The sequence below is a fragment of the Borostomias antarcticus genome, assembly GCF_949987555.1.
Source record: "Borostomias antarcticus genome assembly, chromosome: 3".
Classification (NCBI taxonomy): domain Eukaryota; kingdom Metazoa; phylum Chordata; class Actinopteri; order Stomiiformes; family Stomiidae; genus Borostomias; species Borostomias antarcticus.
Window position 1 is genome coordinate 26552102 of NC_140236.1, and position 19784 is coordinate 26571885.

Here is a 19784-nt window from a genome sequence, read left to right on the forward strand (position 1 = left end):
TTTAGATGATCATTGTCTTGAGCAGTGTTGAGCAGTGCTGACTTTCTGAACCAGCTCCAGAGAGCACTGGCTATTCTCAACACCACACACACACTCCAGAGAGCACTGGCTATTCCCAACTCCACACACACTCCAGAGAGCACTGGCTATTCTCACCACACACACTCCAGAGAGCACTGGCTATTCTCAACACCACACACACTCCAGAGAGCACTGGCTATTCTCAACACCACACACACACTCCAGAGAGCACTGGCTATTCCCAACTCCACACACACTCCAGAGAGCACTGGCTATTCCCAACTCCACACACACTCCAGAGAGCACTGGCTATTCCCAACTCCACACACACTCCAGAGAGCACTGGCTATTCTCAACACCACACACACTCCAGAGAGCACTGGCTATTCCCAACTCCACACACACTCCAGAGAGCACTGGCTATTCTCAACACACACACACACACACACACACGGCTCATGCAGCCCAGTTCCACACGTATGCTTGATATTTCCTTCCAATAGAGGACGGCTTCAAAACACAATTTTCTATTTTGGTTTTGATGGGAATGTCTTCGGGTTTATTTCTGAAAATGGCAAGTTATTAGTTTTACTGCAGTGTGTGTGGGTCATATGAACAACGCCTACTGTACTGTTTTATTTGTTTTTAAGATCCGTTGTCATGACATTGTTGATGGACAGCATTAACAGTATTTACCAGCTGTTGTAAGCAAGTATAATCTTGTGTATACCGAACACTATGAATTGCATTAATGTACTGAAGGAACTTCAATGTGTGTACATCATTCCTTTTTTCCACTGTGTAACATACAGTATAAAGTTATAAAATGGAGATTTATTGCAATGTGAATGTGATTAAAAAAAAGTCCTCTTTACATGTAAATGGTCGGAGGGGCCTTTGAATTATGTCTGTTTTAATATCTTGCAGGCATCGCTGCTGAGAATGTGACTCGCCCAATCAAGGGAGACACCAAATATTGATATTCGGGTGAAATATCATCTCGAGGATTGCAGCTAAGTTACTGTAGTTCGAACTGAAAATCAAAAGTAAAATATATAATTTCACATTTAAACTGGCTTCTTGGGTGACCATTTTAATAATCAAAATGCCTATTGTCAATGTTCCGAGGTCATTCAACAGATGGTGATCAGGGCAACCACACTTGGTTGATTAGACAGATAAGGTTCTGATATAGGTCTAATAACGAGAGATAAAATGTCTACTCTCCCACCCACTGTTTTAGCAATAGGTCGGGGAGGGGGGTGGGGGGTTGCCAGAGCAGCCTTAAAGCACAATGATTTATTCATGAGCCTTTTTGTGCATCCGAGTTACCATGGCGTTGTGTAACGGCCTTGAAGGGGCTTGATGTTTTTCACATGGATTATCATACTCAGATGACTGTTGAAAGAGGTGGTTGATTCCCTTATTGAAAAAAACATGTTAGTAGTAACAGTTATTTGGAGCTAACTTTGCCACTTGATCAAAAGAAACAAGCCTGTGAATCGCAGTAAGTTCGCCTTCACTGTCGCCAGCGGTCATGAACGGGTATTTAACTGAGCTGCTGTTGTCTGTCTTCTCCAACTGGACCCAGGTGGCCGGGCTAATGGACGTGTAACGGTCAGTGTTTCTCCTCAGATCCAGAGAGTCTTTGGTGAGCGTTGGCAGGGGGGCAGCTCTGCAGAAGCCCGGGTCCATCTGGGAGAGAAGAGCTCGGCTCCTCGTCCTCCGTGCCAAAGATCTGGTCTGAGTTAGATCCCACTCACTGTCCAAGTTTCCTCTTGCCTTTCTGTGTGCCTCACAGTCAGTCCCGGCTTGGCAGGAGAGTCGGACAGACAGACAGAGACAGACAGATCGACACAGACAGACGGACACGCACTTCTAGTCCACTCAGCTTATTCACCTCATTTTTTGTGTACAAAACATGTATTGGCAAAGGGAAAAATTAACTGTGGCTAGCACCCCCAGTGGTGGGCTCTGGTAGACTACATCTCTTGGGACGAACAAACAGACGGACACGGCCCGTTTTTAAGGGATAACCCTCCGATTTCATCGGGTGGTAGGGGACACCAATAATAATCTATGTGGATTCGCTGCACTAACAACACGCACGAACACGCGCAAATGGATATTTTGTTTCTCCCGTCGTCCCAGGCAGGATTGCAAATTGAGATGGCCATAATTGTTCCCCCTACACTCCCACACACTCCGCACCCCACGGCCATTCAGGGTTCAACTTCAACGCACCATCCGCCTACAGTACCGCGCACAAACACGCGTCCCAGGTGCCCGCTTTGCCTGCTCCGCCACTTGCCGACACCCACTCAGACCCGGCGAGCAGCGAGATTTCCTCCATTCTTCTCCTACTCCCACTCTCAATGTGACTGAATCATTCACAGACGCGCAGCCCCTCCCGTCCCCTTTACTGCCTTTATGCTAAACGTTTTAGTAGTCTGATCTGGACGTGTAAAATATCGCCCTGTGTGTGTGTGTGTGCGTGTGCGTGCGTGTGAGAGAGAGAGGGTGTTGTATGCATGTGCAGAGAAAGAGAGAGATAGCCTACTGTGTGTGAGAGAGAGATACTGTGTGTGTCTTTGTGAGAGTATAAAAGCAAAATCTTCTTTGAAGAGTGATTCAGGTATCTTTAGCATATCGCGAGTGACAAGCAGGGCTGGCCATTTCACAGAACACAGAATGCAATGGTTCCATGTCTCCCATCTGTCATGAGACAATTGATTGGGATATAATTGCTTGTCTTTGGGCTTTGAGGAATACAGTCATTTCAGCCCACGTGCGCGTGGCGCAGGCTTTCCCATCTGACAGGAAACGAGTTGAGTCTGATTGCTGTATTCATATATGAACGGACTAGTCCTATCCAATTAGGAGAGCTATCTTCTGCAACTGTGGAATTATTCCATCCCTTAAATTGACGTGACTGTATCTGCCAAAATAGATCAAAAAGTGACAGCACATCCGTCTAACGGTGTGGCTTTAGTTAACTCCCTTTAATTGTCTCACTCCTCTGCTCTACATATTTCTTACGTGGGTTGCAGTGAATGTAGCCTACTGTAGCGCGAGATCTGAGGCGCACTTCCTTGGGTAGGCTATTGTGTGGAGCTACAGGAGCTTCCAGTCGCCGCTGTGCCCGGGGGCAGGTTACCATCCACGGGAGAGGGACTGGCATTGACTGACTGACTGGAGAAGGTCCATGATGTTCGAATTTAACATCTAGGCCTATGTATTAATGATAAATGTTTAAATCCCTTCACGGGCTTGCCAGTAAGTATACAATCACTTTAATTGTCTTCCCACCCGCAAAGAACGCCTTACGGTACTTTCTGATGTGGTATGGGTATTGGCAAACGTGGTTATTGACGGGTTGCATTCCTGTAATAAGACTAATAGACTATCCATATTTCAATGATACCACCACGGGATGGCGATACAATATTCGTAATGGTTAATTGCCCCTTAATTCATTTTCCTATCGGTGGGGGTCGCCAAGTGTCCAACGCACATCACTGTGCCGGGCCTGCATGCGCGTAGCCTACCTTTCCCGTCTGCTCTCTCTCCCTCTCTCAGATGGGAGCGACAAAAACACGGACGCCCACCTATCGCAGCCTCCACTCACTTCTACACAGCTACTCAAGATGGCGGCAGCTTCATCCATCCAGCCGCCGAGCGTTCACTCTTTAAACCAGGAAAATGCCCCTTTGCCGGATTCTGACAGCCCAGAAAGCCGACAGGATGAGGACGCAGCATCCGAGGGGACCAGCCTCCGTGACTTAGCCGACTTGGAGCCGGACGAGATCGAGAGGAGGCTTGAGAGAACTCGCAGAGAGCTGAGCAACAGGAGGAAAATCTTAATTAAAAACCTACCACAAGATACAACCAACCAGGTGCAGTAGACTCCTCTATCAGACGGATAGAAAGTTATATTTTTGCGCTCAACTTAGTATATCTGGAGGGTTTGTTCACTTTAGGCAGTTGCCACCCTAAGTTTGCTACTTTGCAATAGTTATCTGCAGTTATGTAATGAAAGCGTGCATAATTTGAAGGCATATTAATTTATAGCCTGATGTTGGTGCGCGATCGGGCAGCAGGCTGCATATCGCTAGCGCTCACTGTTAAGGTCCACTGTTGCCTACGTAAAACCATTTTACTCCAAGATAAACTGAAACTCTAAAGGCGATTGTTTTACAGAGGTTAAGCCGAACTGTAGGCTATATAGGCTAACTGTGACAATTCAATTTATAGGCTTCCACGCGCATTACTTTTCGTGGAAGGATTATAGTGACCTCGAGTTTGTGATCTAAGCACAGAAAGCTGTTCACGAACCATTTGACGACAAGCGCTTTTCAATCAAATAATGTGTGGTTTACTGTCATTGAACAAACTTTTAAAGTCTGTTTAGGCGCCTCCGCTTTAGCAGTTTATTATTAAGCTACGGCGACGCGCGTCCACTGCACTCTCCAATAGGTAGCCTATGTGTAATGTGTAGATAATTGCAAACACTTGTGAAACTGTTGAAAATGATGTCTCATACATAAACTCGGTCATTCATGTTTCATGCAGGGTATGATACATTCAGTGTGGTTTACATTACTGAAATTCAGCAGCTGCATGCAGGTGTAATATCTGGTCTTGGTCTGTTTTTTTTTAAAGAATGCACAATTGGAGTGACACATGTATCCTACTATAATCACATGACAGTATGTCACTTCAATTGTGCATAGGCTACTGAAGTTTAGTTTATAAAGTGCATTAATCTGTTTATGAATTTGAGAATCCCAGTTTAACTGACGTCACCTACAGTAATTGATTGCCCTGTAACTCACTGCACTAGCTGGTTTGTCTCGGAGGGATGGGGGCAGATTGTAAATTCCTCCAGGCTTATAGCTAGCTGAACATTTCTCAGCCAGAGGCAGACTGCCAAGCAGAGCCAACAGGAGCTCAGGACTGGAGTGTGTGTGAGAAATTCATACAGAGCCAGGTGAGGCGACATCCTTGGCATTTCCCTCTGTATATATATTTTTTCTCCACATTATTAGTGTCAGGGGATGTGACGGCTAGCAGTCCCTGAGAAGTGTTTTTGAGGGAGGGAGCAGATAGTTGGAAACCATTCCCCTTTAACTCAGCACATCCTGCCTACCTCGACCTGCAGAGCTTGGGGAACGAATCCATATAGTGTGATTGTGTGTGTGTGTGTGTGTGTGTTCAAACCTGCTTTATGGAAATACACATGGAGGTCAGTGACATTACGTTAGACCGTATCCTCTGTCGTGTCTTGTTGTGCATAATTGAAGAAGAAAGCTTCTCTCTCTCTCTCAAACACACACCACTCCCACACACTCCCACACACACCACTCCTACTTCCGTCCGCCGGCGGTGATGGAGCAGTTTCTGTCATGAAATGAAGCCTCCTCCTCCTCCTCCTCCTCCTCCTCCTTGCCGGCCGCTCAGCCAAACCGAGTCCCATGCCGCTGCCTGATTGATGGCTCCGGAGATTGACGGACCAGCTAGCTAGCACCACCCAACCCCACTCCACCCCACCCCGCCCCGTTAATGAACACCTCCAGGACGGCACGGGGGGGGGCAAGCTGTGTTTTTAACGGAGCCCCGTCTCTCTTTCACCCAGGGTGGATGGTGTCAGATATACAGCCCTGTTGACAGGCCTCGGGGCTGGGGGGGGGAAGGCCTCGGGGCTGGGGGGGGGAAGGCCTCGGGGCTGGGGGGAAGGAGGAGAGGGTGGGAAGCTGTACGGACGAGGGGATGCAGGTCGAGAGTAGGTGGTTGGCTGTCGATGGCGGGTGATGTGAGCTGATGGTGAGGATATAGGGCTTGTGGAGGACAGGGTAGAGGGGGGGAGGGGGGGGGGGTGTAGAGTTAGCCCTTATTTAGGATTTCCTACTATCAATTATACAGAGCCTCTCCGGAACAGGTGAGACTCGCCCTGTTGGGCGTTTGTGCTTGTGTGTGTGTGTGTGACACACACACTGCACATACACACACATTCACACAAACACACTGACATGCATTATTTAGAGTAGACTAAGCCTTTATTAGTGTTACTCGAAATAACCGTATTGCCTCAGTCGCTTCCTTTTGAGCCATAAATAGCTGACAGTGAGTTGAGCAGCTGAGCAGCTAGCCGGGGTGAACCGCTAGTTGAGCAGCTGAGCAGCTATCCGGGGTGAACCGCTAGTTGAGCAGCTGAGCAGCTAGCCGGGGTGAACCGCTAGTTGAGCAGCTGAGCAGCTAGCCGGGGTGAACCGCTAGTTGAGCAGCTGAGCAGCTAGCGGCGGTGAACCGCTAGTTGAGCAGCTGAGCAGCTAGCCGGGGTGAACCGCTAGTTGAGCAGCTGAGCAGCTAGCCGGGGTGAACCGCTAGCCGCTGAGGGGTCTGCAGAAACTGCTTGACGCCCTACTACTGGCACTCTGGAGCACCCCGGTTACTGACTGTCCATATGCAGCGGGGGTCACGCCATTGGCTGATTACTTGGACCTGACGGAACAGAACAAAGTTTTGGAGGGAAAACAACTTAACGAAAAATGTATTTGGAAAATACTCTACTGTTCAGAAATTCATGGAGAAAAACAGCCACCCATTCACCATTCTCCATTAATTCGGACATGTTTAATCATGCAAAGTAGTAGTAATTCAACGGCTTTGAATTAGCTAATTATGCGTGTGCTGTAGCTAACTAGATTACTGCTGTCGGTCCTGTCATGTCTAGCTAGCAAGCTGGGTACCTGAGACACATCAGAGAGCAGAGCAGAAGGGCGCCCGTTCGGCTGACCCCAGCTGTGTCAAACACAGCTGCTCATAAACACCAGGATATTGTTTATTTTTAAAGTTTGGTACCCTGATGTCACCGTACATGCTGAGGACATACTTTCATGGGATACAGGCTCTCAGAGAGTCCTTTCTAGTTAATCAATTTCTGATTGATGCTGCTGTAATTTATGGACATTTGACATTTCAATTCGGCTGCAAGAGTGTACACTAGAGATGCAGTGGCTGATTGTATGTGCATTTATGATTATGATCATGACTGGCATCACCACGCAACCTGCCCGAGCCCCCCCTTCCACACACCCTCCTCCCCAGCCCCCTGCCTCTTGCCCCTGCTCCTCCTCCCGGCCGGCTCCTCCTCGCACGCTCCTCCCCCCCGACTCGACCACCTCCATTATTATTGGCAGCTCTATAGTCAGAGATATTTACATCTCTCCCTCATCTGGAGGCTCCTCCAGAGTTCACTGTTTCCCAGGTGCTCGAGTCTGTGATCTCCATCACATCCTGGCCGGCTACACATTACATTTACATAACAGTCGTTTAGCAGACGCTTTTATCCAAAGCGACTAACAATAATTGCATTCAACATAGGTAAAGCCAATGTACTACTACTTGCCAGAACTCACAAGTGCATCTCCTTTCTAAAACAAGTGACAAAGAGCATAATCTAGTGCTGAAGGCAAAGTGCAAGAATAGCAATCTAAAATACAATAGGTGCTTTAGAGAGAGGATCGTTGTAGTACTTCTTGAAGAAATGAGTTTTGAGCCTGTGGTGAAAGATGGGCAGTGACTCTGCTGTCCTGACGTCAGTGGGCAGTTCGTTCCACCACTGCGGGGCCAGGACAGAGAAGAGCCAGGACCGTGTCGATCGACCGCAGGGGCTTCGGAGTGACAGGGCAACCAGTCGCCCTGAGGTAGCAGAGCGTAGCAGTTGGGAGGGGGTGAAGGGTTTGACCATGGCCTGGAGGTAGGAGGGGGCTGTTCCTTTCATTGCCCTGTAGGTTAGCGCTAGCGTTTTAAACTGGATGCGAGCCGCTACAGGGAGCCAGTGTAGGGAACGGAGAAGGGAAGTTGTGTGGGAGAACTTGGGGTGGTTGAACACCAGGCGAGCAGCAGCTTTCTGGACAAGTTCCAGGGGTTTAATGGCTGACGCCGGGGCCCAGCGAGGAGAGACTACACCAAGGCTGAATCCATCATTCTACACGTAGGAACAATTTACATCAAAGCCCGGCAGTCAGAAGTTTTAAAAGATGATTTTAAAGCACTGGTACATACCCTGCTAGACACAGATGCTCATCTCTGGGCTCCTCCCTACATACCGAAGGGGTGCTGAGAGATGGTCCAGACTGTTCAGGCTTCACACTCTGCTACAGCACTACAGCGCAGAGTCCCCTTTATCTCCAGCTTTGACCTGTTCTGGGAGAGGCCTAGCCTACTGAAACGTGAGGGTCTCCATCCAAACCGGCTGGGTACCAGGCTGCTCTCCGAGAACATGGCTTCTTCCCTCAGGTGCTGATTTTGTGTTGAAAATTGTCACGATCCAACTCCCCTAGGTCCCGACCTTAATGACTTGCACAGAAATGGATCTGGTGGTATTTTCAACAAAATAACTGATCTAAGGTTGCAAAATTCCGGGAATATTCAGTGTTGGAAACTTTCCATGGGAATTTATGGCAATTAACAGGAATGTGTGGGAATTAATGGGAATTAACTGGGAATTTGGGGGTTATTTATACCAACTGTATTTACCTTGTCATAAACATACATAAATATACACATTTTGCTTTGTAGCAGACATGCAGGCAAACATTTCTAATAAAAAAAAGTTTTGCTTAATCTATTTGTGAGTAGAACTTTAATGGATTCTACAGCCCTCTTAGTGTGCAGGATGCTGGGAATTAGCTGTGCATGTGATGGAAGAATGCACTGCACGTGTCATGGAGGAATGCACAAAACAGGGTTGAAATTCAACTGAATTTGTTTTAAATCAGGTTGTTTTAACCAAGATCATGCTGCAAGATCTAGAATTGCATTTTATGTTTTTTCCCCCAACTAGGCTACATTTAAGTTCCCTGTTAAAGGGGTCTGTGGTGGTGTGGCGGTCATGCATTGTGTTCCGGTGCAGCTGCCCACCGGGAACCGGTGGTCTCGCCAGATCCGAGTATAGTCAGATCCTAGAGGGAGGGGCCTATTGGACCGCCGCTCCCTGAGGATGGTTAGTGTAATCTCGGCTTGAGAGTTCGTCACACAACAGCAACCCTGTCTGGTGTTGGAATTACGGTTGCGAGCTGAGATAGTCAAGTTGTCTGAGTTGGCTCTCCCTTTCACAGTGCCAACAGGCCGGGTTGTGTGATGAATCCTCGTCACACAACCCCCTACAGTTAGTAGGGGGTAATTGAACACTAGGTCAGGGTCAATTGGATACCAAATGGGATAACATCCTAAAATAAGTATATCAAATAAAAAAAAAATTGAAAAAAAGCTGGTATAGGCTACAAAAAAGATCAAAATTCCCAAGCTTAACTTCACATGGTAAATTTCAGGAAAGTTTCTGGAAATTTTCCACCCCTTTGCAACCCTACTCTGATCTGACAGTTTTTTGTGATTCTAGTGTTTCTAGTGGTAGGCCTATAAACACGATTAGACAATGCCTCTCTTTTTCAAGAACCTACAGAGTCAGCCAGAGACCAAATGGAGTATCCACAGACAATTTGATATCTGTGCCTCTTACAAAGTATAGCTATGCGGATGACACCCAGCTCTACATTTCTGTGACCCCCACCTCCCCCCCGACTACAGCCCAACTGACCGTTTGACAGAATGTATTGCTGACAGAAATGTGTGGATGTCACAGAACTTCCTCCAGTTAAATCAGAACAAACCTGAAGTATTGATCATTGGTGAAAAAGGTGAAAGAGAGACTATCGGTGCACTTAAAAACACTATCACTGAATACCAAATGCCAGGCCACAAACGTAGGTGTCGTGCTGGACTCTGATCTTAGCTTTGAGGCCCATATAAAGAATGTAACAATTACCTCACAGTGTTTCCCACAGGATTTTGGGCAGCTATGGGGGGTGGACCTCCGACCGTGTAGGGGGGTCTGGGGGCATGCCAGATGCCTCAATGTGCCAGATGCCTCAATGTGCCAAAGACCACATTTCCATCGACTGTACAAAAGACTATTTAACGCAACATACTGCGGGACATGAGCCCTTAAAAAATGTCAGTTCTGAAAAAGAATAATCTGGGGGGAAAATGTGCCAGTGCAAGCTGAAATGACTGCAGTTGCTAAAAAGATAGAGCTAACCATCATCTAATAGAGATCCCTCAGAGATGGCAACCATGCAGTCTGAACGAGGCTTCCCCTCTGACACTAACAGCTGCCACACACCAGGGCAGAGGGCCTGGACATCTCACTGGTCTAATAATGAAAAGTCAAAACCTTTGATAACCAGTGGCGTCTGGTGGGTCCTAGAACTGGGTAAGCCAGTACCAACGAAATGCGTGCAGCGTGCACAATTTTGGGACATAATGTTTAGAGAATTTGATTGGAACATTGACAAGTGGACGGGTTTTAAAAACTTTAGACAGATTCGATAGAAGGATAGCATTGATTGACGGGTGGATGTCGTGAGATTATTGGCCTAAAATCTAAGGTAGGGCCTACCTGTTGTCGTAATTGCACATGACCTACCGTTTTCCAGGAAGTAAGAAATTATATAGGCTACTTTGATATAAGATTACAACAAAAGTAGAATTTTTTGGCATACATCATTGAATAGGTGAACACTATGACCAATTATGTGAACCAAATGGGACAGAATGCTTTTTTAATTTCTGTGCGACTTTAAGTGAATAACGAGCTAGTAAGACAGCTGCCAACGGGCCGTAACGTGGACTATATTTTCATGAGGACTGTAGGGGGCGACGGAGCACTACCAAAACGCTAAACACGGATGAAAATGAAGCAATATGGCAGAATACAAGACGCATTTAAGTCAAAAACAGTGTGAAAGTCGATTTTCGTGCCTTCTTTCACTGAAAGAAAGCGCAAAAATCAAGTGTTATTTGGATTTGTATGGGTAAGCCAGACTTACCCTGGCTTATAGGAGCAATCGCCACTGTTGATAACCTAAATTTTGCAGCTATGGCGGGACAAATGCATCCATGGCGGGGCGCCATGGATGAATTAACGTATGCCTCATCTTATCACTTGCCAAGATGAAACCTTTCCTCTCCCAGACTGATACTGACAGATTGGACTATTGTAATGCTCTCCCGTCTGGCCTACCAAAAACGATTAGTCAAATCCAACTGATTCAAAATGCTGCAACACGTGTTCTTACAAAGACCAGAAGGAGGGTTCACATCACACCAGCTTTAAAATCACTGCACTGGTTACCTGTCAGTTTTAGAATAGATTTTACAATTATTAGTCCACTAATCCATACATAATCAAGCACCTACATACATATCAGATATGCTTTTAAAATACACACCTACAGTAGTAGGTCCCTCAGGTCCTCTGGCACTGAGCTTTTAGTGGTCCCTAGAGCCAGGACTAAGAGGCATAGGGAGGCAGCCTTCAGTTCTTATGCCCCCAGCCTTTGGAACACCCTGCCAGAGGACCTGAGAATGTCTGATACTATATTCATTTTTACGTGAGATCTTAAAACACACCTTTTTATCATTGCTTTTACCACATAGCTTTACTAGTTTTAATATCTTATTATAAAGTGTTCTTAATTTGTATTCTCTGTTTTATAGTTTTTATTCTATTTTAGATTATCTTTTAATTTTTAATTATTTAACTGTTTCTTTTGATTCTGTTCACACTGTTTTTATCTATCTCTTTTTATGTAAAGCACTATGTACAACATTGATTTGTATGAATGGTGCTATATAAATAAAATTACTTTGGCATTGTATCCTGAAGTTCAGTAACTATACATTTGAATTGATAGTTGTAAATACTACACACCAGTAAATGCTTTAACCTTCATGGATTTGTCAGGTGGCAACATATCATTACAGTCTCTTGTGACAGGGCATGCTAACATAACAGCTTTTATCTGCGAGGCAGGTTTTCCTGCTGGAAGCTATCTGTCTCTGTGTGGCTAGGTGAGGTCTATTCCCTGGGGGAAGCTCTCTCTGCGTGTGCCTCGGTGCAGCCTATTTGCTGGTGCCGTGATATGTGAGCAGGTGAGAGTGTCTACTGAGCCTGCAGGTTGACCTCCGACCTGCGCCATACACCCCAGCCACAGACAGAAGGAAAGAGAGAGAGAGAGAGAGGTGGGGGGTGGGGGGGGCACGTGAGCTGACCGGAAAAAAAAGAGCCCTGTCCTTGTCATGCCACCTGCCCCCCCAAGACTTGCTGCCCTCCCGTGCCCTCTGCCCGGGGAGAACGGGGGGAGAGAGAGAAAGAGAGAGGATTAAGAGTGCAAGTGAGGTCAGTTAGAGGACTAGAAAGGGCGAGAGAGAGAGAGAGAGAGATGGAGGAGAGGTCTAGCCTGACAGACTGAATTCCCATTCCGTTTCACCTCATTTTTCAGTCTGAACAGGTTGCCATTGCAGCTGTTTTCCAAGATGGGCGTTGCTGAAGGAGTCCTCGGCGATTAGTTCATCCCCTAGCCAATCACATCGCACAGTTTAATTCAAGCTATGAATTCAAAGGACGCTGATTCTCTGGACGAGAGCTTTTCAAGACCCTGAATCGCATTTCAAAAATTCAGATCCAGGGGCTGGAGCCAGGCTAGGAGAGGTCAGGAGAGAGAGAGAGAGTGAGAAGGAGAGAGGGAGAGAGTGAAGTGATTCCATGTTCATTTGCTTGTTCTTTCTTGCTTGGAGGGTACTGTAACACTGCATGAAATTTTCATCAGACCGACAGACGAGTAGCAGAGTAGAGAGAGAGAGAGAGGGAGAGAGAGAGATGGGAGGGGAAACAAGGTTGTCAAGGGGATATCACCGAAGCCAGCTCAAAACCAAGCTGACCAGGTGTCTACGAAGTGAAACCCTTCAGCTGTGTGTGTGTGTGTGTGTGTGTGTGTGTGTGTGTGTGTGTGTGTGTGTGTGTGTGTGTGAGCAGTATAAGGTTCTTTCATGGCAGGCAGTGGATGGGGTAGCGATCTGTCCTGTACCGGGCTGAGCCACCTGTCACAGTGCTTTGAGCAGGTCACCTGGGACAGGGGGGGGGGGTAGGGTTGGGGGGAGGAGAATATGACAGGCTTCTCAGAGTAGCTGGCACAATCTGGCTTCCACAAATAGGAAGAGAGTAGCACACTTCTGCCTGAAGCATTTCGGAGTGGTAACGCAGACGATATGGTCAGGCAATGTTCTTTGGATCGATGCTATTTCCTTGTGCACTTTGATACGTGGTCCATTATCAGTCGGCCTTTTTCTAGCCGCTGTTTGCTGACTCAGTAGTTGAGCCTCTGTCTTAACTCTGCAGTCTGTACTACTTCTGTTCACACTGAGCGGATCAGGCTAGATACAGTAGGTAGGTATGTAGGTACTAGGTAGGGGGTAGGTGGGTATTATTTAAAGAGATAGTTTAGAATTTTGGACATGGGGCCTAATTTTTGGCTAACCCATTATGTATTTGATTGATTTCGATAATTTTCAGCATCCATGCTCATTTGGGCATTCACATCTCGCTAACGCTAGCGCAATGCAATAGTATGTGGTAGCATCCACTACATAATTTGAGTGTTTGTACCATCATAAAGTCAAACTATCATTGAATCATCTACCTAATGGGGACTTATTGTGTCTGTGGAAGTACAGGTAGGTCGGTGGAGCGGGATCTAGGAATGTAAACGTAAATTTAAAAGGAATGTCAAATCAAACTTTATTTGTGAAGTATCGCTCAATATTGTAATAGGCTGTAAATAAAGGTCAAAATATACACTATGCAAGTAGACAAATACAGAGTGTAATTTACAGATGAGCTGTACGATCGGGCCAAGGACAAGATGGTGGCCTGGTCAGCTCTCCCTAGGCCCCTGCTGACTGATACAGTAGACACACATCCACTGGCTTCTGTGTTTGTGTGTGTGTGTGTGTGTGTGTGTGTGTGTCCCTATCTCCACTCCATTCCACTGCTCCATCTGCCCCAGATTTCCGGTGCGGAAATTATTTCATAGGCCGATTAAATTGTAATGACCTTTTGTGCATGGAAGCACAACACAAACTAAAAGGAGAATACATCTCTTAATCCATACATTCTTATTGGGTAATGCTTTAGAATGCATGTTAATAAACAGTTTATAAAGCATCTGTTCATAGTCTGTTCAACATTAACAAATCATTATTTTCGACGCCACCAGAAAGCTTTATAAATGATCTGTTACTCAGGGACATACCATTAGTAAATGACCTGTTACTCAGGGACATACCATTAGTAAATGATCTGTTACTCAGGGACATACCATTAGGAAATGACCTGTTACTCAGGGACATACCATTAGGAAATGACCTGTTACTCAGGGACAAACCATTAGTAAATGATCTGTTACTCAGGGACATACCATTAGTAAATGACCTGTTACTCAGGGACATACCATTAGTAAATGACCTGTTACTCAGGGACATACCATTAGGAAATGACCTGTTACTCAGGGACAAACCATTAGTAAATGATCTGTTACTCAGGGACATACCATTAGTAAATGATCTGTTACTCAGGGACATACCATTAGTAAATGACCTGTTACTCAGGGACAAACCATTAGTAAATGATCTGTTACTCAGGGACAAACCATTAGTAAATGACCTGTTACTCAGGGACATACCATTAGTAAATGACCTGTTACTCAGGGACATACCATTAGTAAATGATCTGTTACTCAGGGACAAACCATTAGTAAATGACCTGTTACTCAGGGACATACCATTAGTAAATGACCTGTTACTCAGGGACATACCATTAGTAAATGACCTGTTACTCAGGGACATACCATTAGTAAATGATCTGTTACTCAGGGACAAACCATTAGTAAATGACCTGTTACTCAGGGACAAACCATTAGTAAATAACCTGTTGCTCAGGGACATACCATTAGTAAATGATCTGTTACTCAGGGACAAACCATTAGTAAATAACCTGTTGCTCAGGGACAAACCATTAGTAAACACTCATATGATATATTAAGGTTATTCCTAATGACCCATAAATGGTGAGCAGAGTGTTATCACTCGGGCTGGATATTGGCGTGGACCTCACCATACGATACGTATCACCATACATGGGGCACGATACGCAATACACAATTCACCATACAATACAATACCTACATATTGTGATACATTGTGATACATACATAATTTACAGAAAAATTTAAAATACAGCTGAAAATACAACTCCACCCCCTCCTCCCTGGATGAGATCCTGCGGGCGGAGGGAATGTAAGGACATTTTAAATCCATCTAGTAAGTAAGCAAGTACATTTATTTATATAGCACCCTTCGTAGCACGAGTGCACAGTGCTTTACAGTAGGAACATTAAAAACATCAGAGTCCAATCAGATACATACACGTGCACTGAATACATTAAAGAGAAAGAGTGCACGTAAACACAGTGACATAAAAGAGGTCATGTCGGGGGAAAATAGGCAAGCCTGAAGGAGAGAGTGTGGCAGATAGAGACGGCCTAGCACTCAAAGGCTTGTCTGTATAAGTGTGTCTTTAGCTGCCCTTTAAAACTGTCCACATCTAAAACATGAATAATGTATCTATGGCTGAATTCTACTGTGTCCTTAACCTTCTATATCAACATCTACTCCCTGGCTTGTTCTGTATAGTTTCCTTGTGTACCTTTTTACTGTATCGATACTCTATTGCGGAAAGCTGATACAGTATCACCGAAAAAAATAGTAGGTAACGCTTAAGAATAATCCTTATTAATAAACCATTCATAAATCATCTGTTTATAGTCTGTTCAACATTTACAAATCATTATTACAACATTTATAAATATTAGTAAGCTATTTATAAACAAGTAGTTATGTATTTATGAACATGTTTCAAATGATTTTCTAATCATTTATAAGGTATATGATAATGGTTTGTTCACGTTTAGTTAATCATTTATAAATGAAAAATCAATCAGTTTTAAACGATGTCCTAATGATTTGTATGTGATAATGGTCTGCTCACCATTCATGGGTCATTATGACTAACATTAATGGTCAACACTTTATAATAAGTGCACACTATAACGCATTTATTGAGTACTTAATTCATCATTTATAAAGCGTTATTCATTAATTATTACACATTAGTAAGCAATTTATTAACACATTTATAAAGGTTTTATTCATCATTAATAAGATAATGTAAAATGTGTTTATTCACTGTTTTTTCATACTTTATAAACAATGTATTTACCATTTGTAAATTACGTATCATATCAATTACAAACAAGTTTTTCATGAGTTGTTAATGGTTCATTGGGTTGTTTATAATGTGGAAGTTAATGATTGACAAACTATTTATAAGTACTTTATCTATGCATTTATCCATGTAATGAATTAGACATGCACAGATGGTTAGTAAGTGGGTTAATAGATGCTTTATAAACACTTTATAATACTGTAATTCATGATGAATTCAAGTAGTTCTAAAGCATTTACTCGGCCGTTGGTATTATGTGGGAATATTATGTGGGAGTTGATCTAAAGTGTAAACTATCTATGCTTTTTACAGCATTTACTGATGAGATATTAAGGCTGGCAATGCAATTGCGATCAATTTCAATTAGTCTGCAGTGTTTTGTTTTTTTTATTGCGTAGAGGTGGTTTTGAACCCTGGTCTACTGCAGTGCAAACACCTGTCTAAACCATTAGGCCACTGAAAACAGTGATGCAACTTGACTTTCTTTAGTGCCTTTATACAATCCAACTGGTTGTGCAATATCAGAAGCAGGCTCTAATTTTGGATTTAGACCATTGGCACACGTTACTTAAATCAGACATTTTAATCAGTAGCCCAGTGCATATCATTTTGATATCTTCATGTAACATATTACAATTCATGAAACCAACGTCTGTATACAGTACCAGGGAGCTGTAGCTCCTAAAAGCATTAATATTATAATAATAATACTGTGTAGAGATATGCATCAGAACACAGGCAGCGCCAGGTTGAGAGAGGGACAGGTATGGAGGTATGCATGGACTGACCAGGGGCTCAGCATGCTGTGAATTGAAGGCTCGGTATTTTATGTATCTGTGTTAAGGGGTATTCTAAAGCATTACCATTACGGAGACCGTGAGGGAGTTTCTGCTCATTTAACTTCCACATGAGCTACAGAATGGAGACGGGGAGAGAGAGAGAGGAGAAAGATAAGAGAGAAAGAGAAAATATGATCTGTCTTTTATCGATCTCTTCTACTTCTTCTGTCGCCTTGCCTGCTGTCTAGAGTGAATCAGAGAGAGAGAGAGTGTTTTAACTTTGCTTCTCTCTCTCTCCCTCTCTCTCTGAGGCCAGCTCTGTTTAATGTCAAGGCCACCGCTGGATTCAGCCTGACACAGGGGTCCAGACCAGGCCCAAGCGCTGCAGGGAGAGAGGGAGGCGGAGCATGTGGGGGAGGGAGGGAGGCGGAGCATGCGGGGGAGGGAGGGAGGGAGGGAGGGAGGCGGAGTATGCGGGGGAGGGAGGGAGGGAGGGAGGCGGAGCATGCGGGGGAGGGAGGCGGAGCATGCGGGGGAGGGAGGGAGGCGGAGTATGTGGGGGGGAGCGAGGGAGGGAGGCGGAGCGTGGGGGGGGGGAGTCAGAGCGTGCGGGTGAGGGAGGGGGGGAGGGAGGGAGGCGGAGCGTGTGGGGGAGGGAGGCGGAGCGTGTGGGGGAGGGAGGGGGGGAGGGAGGTGGAGCGTGGGGGGGAGGGAGGGAGGCGGAGCGTGTGGGGGAGGGAGGGAGGGAGGGGGGGGGGGAGGCGGGGCATGCGGTGGGGGGGTGGGGCTGCCGTTGGCCAGCGATGCCCGGGGAGCGACCAGCCGGCTTCACTCAGAATGTCACCATCTTACTCACGGCGTGCAAAACGCCGGGCGCGGCACGGAACATAGGAGGCGAAAGGAGAGAGCTGGGAGAGGCGCAAGTGCGGGGCCGGCGTGGGGGTGGAGCTCTGAGCGCACTCCGCGGGGGGGTTGGGGCAAGGTTATAATAGTTTTGCTTTTTTCAGTAGTTTTAATTTTTCTATTGTTTTAACATTTTGTTTTCAATTTCAGCTATGTTTTAATTAGTTTTTAAAAGCAGGTTTGCTAGTTTGTTTGTTTTTCTGCGCTAGCCTCGTGAGACCATGCTGATCTCAAGAGCTCATGTTGTTTCACTCCGTGTGAAACAAACCATCTGGACCACGTCAGGTTACTCCTGCTCAGGGGCACAGCTAATAAATAATGGAGGATAGATTTCAGATCCACCCAAAATACTAGGCTTATGTATGAAATGACAAAGACTAAAACTAAGGACATTTTCTCTATAATTTAAGTTTATTTTAGTTAGTTTTGTAAACACACAATACCGTTTTAGTTAGTTATCATTTGTCTGTAAAGCCTAGTTTTTATTTTAATTTCAGTTAACTAAAATGTTTTTTCACACCTAGTTGTTGTTAACTGTAATAACCTTGGTTCTGAGGACCGTAATGGAGGCTTCCCAGCATGCCTAAGGCCACCTTGAGCAGAGAGAGAGAGAAGACATAAAAGTTGGAGCGAATAAACTACGCCGCTGTTTGATCAGCCCCTGACGCACGGCAGCGAACGACAAGTACTTAAAAGGAAAGAGAGAGAAAGAAAGAGGGGGATGTGGAGGGAAGGAGAGCTAGAGAGACAGAGTGTAAATGAGAAACTGTTCTCTCTCACTCTCTCTCTCTCTCTCTCGATGTGGGAGGAGAGGGAGGTAGATAGCGATCTCCAGGACTCTGCTGTCTGTTCTCTCTAAGGCAGTAGAGATAGATAGAGAGACACAGAGAGACAGAAAGAGAGAGAGAGTGGGCTTCAAGTGCTCCGATGTCATCCTGTATCCTATAAGAGCTGATCTGTTATCGCTGACCCTGTGTGTGGGTGTGTGCCTCTTTGTGATGAGAGGATGCCTGCTGTATGTGTGTGTGTGTGTGTGTGTGTGTGTGTGTGTGTGTGTGAGCTAGGATTCTAGAGAGCAGAGCAGAACAGCACAGAGAGGAGAAGAATTATCTGATTGGCTGATCTAGTACCCTGCACATCTCTCTTTCCCTCTCTCTCTCTCTCCTCCCTCTCTCCTCTGTCTCTCCCTCTCTACTCTCTCTCCTCTCTCTTTCTCTCTCCCTCTCTCCTCTCTCTTTCTCTCTCCTCTCTCCTCTCTCTCTCCCTCTCTACTCTCTCTCCTCTCTCTTTCTCTCTCTCCTCTCTCCTCTCCTGTCTCTCTCTCTCTACTCTCTCCTCTCTCTGTCTCTCTCTCCCTGTCTCTCCTCTCTCTCTCTCTCTCTCTCTCTCTGTGTCTCTCTCCTCTCTCTCCTCTCTCCTCTTTCCTCTCTCCTCTCTCTCACTGTGTCTCTCTCCTCTCTCTCTCCTCTCTCTCCTCTCTCCTCTCTTTCCTCTCTCCTCTCTCTCTCTGTGTCTCTCTCTCTCCTCTCTCCTCTCTCTCCTCTCTCTCTCTGTGTCTCTCTCTCTCCTCTCTCCTCTCTCCCTGTGTCTCTCTCTCCTCTCTCTCTGTCTCTCTCTCCTCTCTCTCCTCTCTCTCTGTGTCTCTCTCTCCTCTCTCTCCTCTCTCTCTGTGTCTCTCTCTCCTCTCTCTCTGTGTCTCTCTCTCCTCTCTCCCCTCTCTCTCTGTGTCTCTATCTCTGTCTCAGGCTCCTTGCTTGTTTAAAAGCATGTTTGATGTCTCCCTAGAGATAAGACATACGCCTGCTCTCAGTTGATGGCCCACAAGGCTCATATGGGAGCTATCACTGTGTGTGTGTGTGTGTGTGTGTGTGTGTGTGTGTGTGTGTGTGTGTGTG

At 45.6% G+C, this 19784-nt stretch overlaps 1 protein-coding gene across 1 annotated transcript in view; it reads left to right on the forward strand.

Annotated features, from left to right (window-relative positions):
- Positions 1 to 3668: 3668 nt before the first annotated feature.
- The window catches only part of raver2 (ribonucleoprotein, PTB-binding 2), a gene marked incomplete at both ends in the record, with an annotated part of 64505 nt that continues 48389 nt past the window's right edge, over positions 3669 to 19784 (forward strand). Inside the window, one exon of the mRNA XM_084436090.1 lies at positions 3669 to 3917. Within this exon, the coding sequence (XP_084292216.1) occupies positions 3669 to 3917 (249 nt within the window). The remainder of the gene's footprint in view (positions 3918 to 19784) is intronic.